The sequence below is a fragment of the Thunnus thynnus genome, chromosome 15 (genome assembly GCF_963924715.1).
Source record: "Thunnus thynnus chromosome 15, fThuThy2.1, whole genome shotgun sequence".
Taxonomy (NCBI): Eukaryota; Metazoa; Chordata; class Actinopteri; order Scombriformes; family Scombridae; genus Thunnus; species Thunnus thynnus.
The window spans coordinates 4,306,214-4,313,118 of record NC_089531.1 but is presented as its reverse complement, the minus strand read 5'-3'; the positions used below and the strand labels follow the sequence as shown (position 1 = coordinate 4,313,118).

The 6,905-nt window shown below is 36.9% G+C and overlaps 2 gene segments (V, D, J or C); one reads left to right on the top strand and one right to left on the bottom strand.

Annotated features, from left to right (window-relative positions):
* Positions 1-369: 369 nt before the first annotated feature.
* On the bottom strand, positions 370-729 carry LOC137198590 (Ig kappa chain V region 3381-like). The segment is given in 1 exon segment: positions 370-729. A coding segment is annotated over 1 exon segment (360 nt).
* A 996-nt stretch (positions 730-1,725) lies between these two features.
* LOC137198260 (Ig kappa-b4 chain C region-like) lies at positions 1,726-3,169 on the top strand. The segment is given in 2 exon segments: positions 1,726-1,802; positions 2,670-3,169. A coding segment is annotated over 1 exon segment (264 nt).
* Positions 3,170-6,905: the final 3,736 nt, after the last annotated feature.

Genomic DNA, 6,905 nt, shown 5'->3' with positions numbered 1-6,905 from the left:
TGAGGTCAAAGGTCATGAGGAAGACATTTCTTACCAGTCAGGTCAGGAAATGGATTCGTTATCATTAAAAAACATCGGATCAAACCACAACAGGGTAAGAATGGATGATGAGAAGCTGTGATGAAGAACTTTGTTGGTTTCCACCAAGGCAATCATTGTCCAGAAATTGTTTTCCTTAAATAATTTCACATATTTTCATCTTAAAAACTACAATGTGCAAGTTGTTTAATCCATTTCATGAAATGTGTGTGTGATTGTGTAACGTGCGTGTTCAGTGAACTGTATCAGTCTCTGCAGTAGTTTCCAACTGCAGCAGTCAGTTCAGTTTCTGTTCAGTCTGACTGAGGGAGGTTTTTGTACGACGCTTTTTCACTGTGTCAACACCCACTGACTGTTGGGATAGTGTTGACTCTGACAGTAGTAAACTGCTGCATCTTCAGCCTGAACTCCACTGATGGTCAGAGTGAAGTCAGAGTTTGATCCACTGCCTGTAAAACGATCTGGAATCCCTGATGCTCGAGTGGTAGCACCGTAAATCATCAGTTTAGGAGTTTCTCCATCTCTCTGTTGGTACCAGGCTAAGTAGTTCCCATTATAAACATTCTGACTGGTCCTACAGTTGATGGTTGTGGAGCCTCCCAGAGCAGATCTCACTGCTGCGGGCTGAGTCACTGTATACTGGCCTCTGGACTCTGAGGATACAGAGACAAAAACATAAAGCAGCGTCATGGTTTTGTGGGCTTCATTTCAGAGGGACGGATGTTTATAGAGGAGAGGAGTTTGATTCTCTGGACTTTACCTGTGAAGCAGCAGCAGAGGAGAGTCCAGATGAGGACGGAGATCAAAGTCATGTTTTTGATGAGGAGGATTTCTGTGGCTTCTGTTGTGATGAAGGACAGCTGTCAGTCATCCGGTGTTCAACTGTCAGGGCTATAAACTCTCCCAGAGCACTGGAGCATGGTGCTGCTGATGCAAAGTGGCTCTCTATGGAAATCTGACTGACTCCAACAGGGACTTGGATTACTCTGATGATGCTGTTTAATCAATGGATCAATCAGTTTATCAGAGTATTGATTAGGTTGTGTTAGTGATTATTTTTATGTGGTTTGGACTTCATTTGTATTGACAGCTGATTTTTTCAGAATGTATTTTTTTATAATTAAATGTATTACAACACAAATTTAACATTTACTTAATTAAATTAATTTAAATGAAATAAAATGACACATTCATAAATTGGTGGCTCTGTGTTGTTGTCAGTTTTCAAATCAGTTTAGAAATTTTACAAACAAGAGACTAATTTTGGTGAGTTTGTTTGTCTCAAAGTCAGAGAGCCGTGTCTCTCTATAGTGAAAGGTTTTTGTACGACGACTCAATGAGTTTGTATCACTGTGGGCCACGTTCGGTGGAGGAACCAGACTGGATGTTGGAAGTAAGTCAAATCTTTAAAATATTTATCATTTTAGGAGTTATTTTTCCTTTTTGTTGAACATTTTTGGCCTGTTCAATTTCATGTAAAACATTTTTCAACAATAATTTGCACTAAGAGACAAAGTTCAAAGTTCAATTTTAAATTTAAAACTGAAAAATTATTGTAAAGAAAAGAAAATATTAATTTAGAGGATAAAAAATTATTATAACTTTATACTTAAAGTTGCATTTTGAGAGCTTGTAGTTTTAGTTCAGTCTGACAAAGTCAGAGAGTCGTGTCTCTCTACAGTGAGAGGTTTTTGTACGACAACTCAATGAGTTTGTATCACTGTGGTTGACTTTTGGTGGAGGAACCAGACTGGATGTTGGAAGTAAGTTTCTGCTCAAATATTAAATGTTGTATCATCAATTAAGTTTATAATTTCTATATCTGAACATTTGTAGTAGATATAAGTTTCCACTGGACTGATCTAAAGCACTTTAAAGTCTCAATTTTATTGTTTGTTCCTCCTCTTTAACCTTGAAGTTGAACTTAAAGCAGCTTTACTGCAATTTTCTTTACATGTTCAAGTTAATTTGTTAAATGTGAACAGCTTGAACTGCAGGACAGATTAAAAACTACAACTGTACTTTAAAAATGATTCTAATATGATCCTTTAATTCTGCCTTAAATTGATTTGAGGTTGAGTAAAAGTTAAGATAAAAAATGTAAAATGCTGTAGAAACTCTGATCATTTAAATTGCCTCTAGTTGTCTTTTAACCTCAGTTTGAAATAATTTTGATAGTTTTTTTGAGGGTATTTTGTTTTTTGAATGTGTCTTAACATTTTCCATATATTACGGTCATCTGTTGGTTTTGGCTGATAAATTCGATTGACTGTTGCTCTTTTGATAGTGTTGAAAGTAAATATGTTGTTATAAATTCTAACTAAATCATAGGTGTCTGAATTTTATATTCAAACTTTATGTCCTTATTTATATATAGTATATAGTGTAAAATGAAATACAGTAAACAGTCATATAAACTACTTAAAGGAGTTTCTGTCAGATGTTTTTTCTGCTTCACCAGTCACTCACTGACACATTGTTTCACTTCCCTTTAAGAAACCTCTCATGCATATCAGCACAGAAAGAGTCCTCATATGACTCCACTTTCACACAGTAACAGTGTCCAAGTGTCTGGTGTTTAACTGACAGTTGTGTAGTTCCTGTCCTCTAATGTGATTGGTGTCTTCTAGGTGATGTCCGTCCCACCCTGACGGTGCTGCCCCCCTCCAGCGAGGAGCTGGAGCACGGGAAGGCCACGCTCATGTGTCTGGCCAACAAGGGCTTCCCCTCAGACTGGAGTCTGGCCTGGAAGGTGGACGGCAGCAGCATCAGCAGCAGCTGCAGCTGGGAGGAGAGCAGGAGCCCCGCGGTGCTGCAGAAGGACGGCCGCTACAGCTGGAGCAGCACCCTGAGGCTCCCTGCAGACCAGTGGAGGAAGGTGGGCTCTGTGACCTGTGAGGCCACCCAGGGCTCCCAGACTCCAGTCTCAGAGACACTGAGGAGAGACCAGTGTTCCCAGTCCTGACCTGACTCACTGGGACTCTGATACTGGTTTTACTCTGCTACTGCTCTCACTCTGATCTCTGCAACTCTCTTTCTGTCACTCACTCTCTGATTACATTTTTCATTGATAGTTTCATTGCTTGTGTATTTTGTATTATTTCAAGACAATAAAAACCTGTTCATCAAATCAGTTGTTTTCATTTATGTTATTGTATAAGTAACAGATGTTGCTGTCCTAATGGTTTCCTTAATCCATAACAAATTTAACTCAGCTGAGTTTAATATTTTACAATCGCATTGAAATACCTTAAGAAAGAAAGTTTGAGGTGATATAATGTAGTGTTGAATATACCTGATATTTTGCGAACAAAAATCAAAAAGATATAATAATTAAATGATAGAAGTAAACTCATCTGTTGTTCCAGATTTCTTGAAGCTTTTGTGACTGCAAACAATCCCTTTATTACACTTATCACTAATTAGGTTTTTGGCAACAAACACAATTGTCAATATTTTTTAAGGAAATGAGTCATGTGTGTCCTATCAATGATGTGTGCCACTGATTAAAAACTCTCATGTTGAAACAGTTTTAGAAGTATCCAGAAAGTTGAATGAATCTGAGTAAATGTATAAAATCTGAAAATAATTTATAGCATTAGAATTATAAAGTAGGATATCATCAGCATATTATATCATCATAGTATCAGTATCAGCAGTACGATCTCAAAATATAACATAACCTGTGTTTTTCTATGAACACAAACTCATCAAAAACATGATGAGTTAAGCTTTGTAGAAAACAAAACTGTATCATTTAAACATAAATCATATCAATTCCAAAAATAAATGTGATTTACATGAAAATAACCTTAAAAAAACAAGGAAATTAATATTCTTTTCAAATTATTATCTAACTAACTAGTGTTACTGTGTTGTAACCATAAGCTTAACTACATTCAATCTAGTTTGATGAGACATTACATATATTACTTAATATTCTATTTAAATGAAATTATTATTATAATTTTATAAGTTATAAATAGTATTTCCTGACTGTATCCTGTTAGATGGATTTCATCATCAGTCAGACTTCTAAAATGTGTCTATCTCAGTGCAGCTGTTGAGTCACATCAGTTCCTCTCCAGCTGAGGGAGGTTTTTGTACAACGCTGTATCACTGTGTGAACGGGAAGCTGTAATCCTGCTGACAATAATAAACTTCTGAATCTTCAGTCTGAACGTGACTGATAGTCAAAGTGAAGTCAGTCCCAGATCCAATTCCATTAAAACAATCTGAAATGCCAGACTGATGGTTTGAAGCCCAATAAATCAGGAGTTTGGGAGCTTTTCCAGGTTTCTGAAGACACCTCATTGCTAACACTTGAACTGGTTTTACATCTGATGGAGACAGACTGTCCTGGAACAAAAGACTGAGATCCAGGAGATGGAAAAACTCTGACTAATTAACATAATCAGCACATTCTCAAGTGATACCTTTTATTGCTTGCTGTAATGCTGACATTTTTTGTATGTATGAACAATAAAGAAACGTTGATCAAATCATCTGTGTACAAACATATTATTACAATAATAAACTGCTGTCACATGTTAATGTGTTCAATGAGCCTACAGACACTGAGTGTGTCATTTGGTATTTTATCATTTTGTGTCACCATTTTACTCATAAATTATGCTATATTTTAAAGCATGTCAAAGTAAAGGATGAAAGGAGCCTGAACTCCACTGATGGTCAGAGTGAAGTCAAAGTTTGATCCACTGTGTCATGGTTCTGTCACTGACTCTAGAGACTCTTGAGAGTCTGGCTCTGTATTCCTTAGTTGCCATTGTCCACCAGATGCCCTCTGACTTTTCTGTTTTGTGAAGATTGGACTGTGTAGGACAGGCTTGTTTTGAGTTGGACTTTTTGAGGGACTTTAAGAATTCTGGCTTTATGTCACATACCGTCCAAGTTGTCACATACTGAAGCTTGGTCAGGACTCCGTGGCGTCACTTTTTAACACATTGGATTCCTCTTTAGCGTTATTTTTCAATGTGTAGCATCATGGCAGTCACAGCAGAAAGTCAGCTTATATAGATGTCACGTGAAGTACGTCACTTCAGAAATGTTGATATGCTACGTATTTCAGGTGATCAAATGTAGTTATTCAACATATCTGTGGTTTGCAGAAACGTACAATGCCAACATTTTATTCTGGCAACCAGGTTGAAATTTGTCACTGTATATAGATGTCATTGATCTAATGGCGTCTATTTTAGACGTTATGGGAGTTCAACAGAAATTTTTTGGACTACCCTGCACATTGAAAAATGATGCTAAAGTGGTACCCAGTGTGTTAAAAAGTGACGCCACGGGGTCCTAACCAAGCTTCGATATGTGACGAGTTGAGAATGAGCACAGGCTGGTCATTTGGGTTACTTTTATTATTTGGACTCTGCTCATTGTGTTTAACCTCATGTGTTCATGTATTCCTCCTTACACGTGCCCTGTATTCATCTTTGTTAGTCCTGCCCTTGTCTCAGTGTTCTTCTCCAGTCTGCTGTCACCTTCACACCTGCTCTATATCAGTCTCGTCAGCCCTGCTCTGCTCCCAGTGTCTTCACAGCCTATCAGCTCCCAGCCTGCCCTTGTGTTGTGACACCTCTTCTTTGTTGTCTCATTAGTTTATTGTATTTAAGGTCTGGTTTTCAGTTCAGTCTTGTTGGATCATTTGTTTGGTTTAGTTGCCTGCTTGCACTCACTCTTTCCTGTTCCTGTGTTAGTCAATAAATATATTCTTCAGTTCCTTTTGCTTGCTGAGTTTCTACATTTGGGTTCATCTGCTCTGTAATCCATGACACACTGCCTGTAAAATGACCTGGAATCTCTGATTCTCGTTGATTATCTAATTAGCAGTTTAGAAGTTTCTCCATCTCTCTGATGGTACCAAGCTGAACAGTTTGAACTATAAACATTCAGACCGGCCCTATCTGATGGTTGTGGAGCCACAGATCTCAGTTGATCCATCAAATCTAAAAAGACAGTACTGTGTCTCAGTGAAAGATTCCAATGATTTTAAGATGTCAGCTTATGATTTTCTTCAAAAGTTGTCTCAATGTCTCGTCCTTTTCACTGCTGATAGCTCAATCAGTAAAACTTAACAGTGTCTCTGTTTTATTAAAGCAGAAGTTGGTCCCAAAGTTCTCTCACAGATGAGATCTGCTCTTCAAATATTATCCTCTCAATGTCAATAATGCTGCACAAATTAGATTAATGTCATCTAATAAATCCAGAACTATTAATTAAAATTTTCTTTTCACACCAATGTTGAGGTTTTTTAAAACAAAGTAGTGTGTTAAACACTACGTAACTGCTTTCTTTGTTTTGTCAGAAGTGTTCGTCACCTGCTATTAGATGTTCCTAATCCTGCACAAATATTACAGATAATCTTACCATTAAATGCTTTAGTGTGTTTAAAGTGTTTAAATGTTTGTAGTAGATTTAAATATCCTGTGTGATTATTTATTTATTATGTCACTTAAATTCTCTTATGTTTTAATTTCACCACTTTAATCATTGACCAGCTGTCAAAATGAAAAGTGAATGTGAATCTTACTGTAATTAGATTCTTAGTGTAAAATAACATTTTGTGATTTATATTTTTTGGTGGTGGGAGCTGTGATTATGAAAGTTTCTGATGCTGATCTGTGTCTTCATATTTTCTTTTAACAGGATATAACTGAGATGGATGTGATACGGTATGAGGCTGAGGTCAAAGGTCATGACCAAGACATTTCTTACCAGTCAAGTCAGTAAATGGGTTCATTATCATTAAAAAACATTGGATCAAACCATAACAAGGTAAGAATGGATGATGAGAAGCTGTGATGGAAAACTTTGTTGATTTCCACCAAGGCGATAATTGT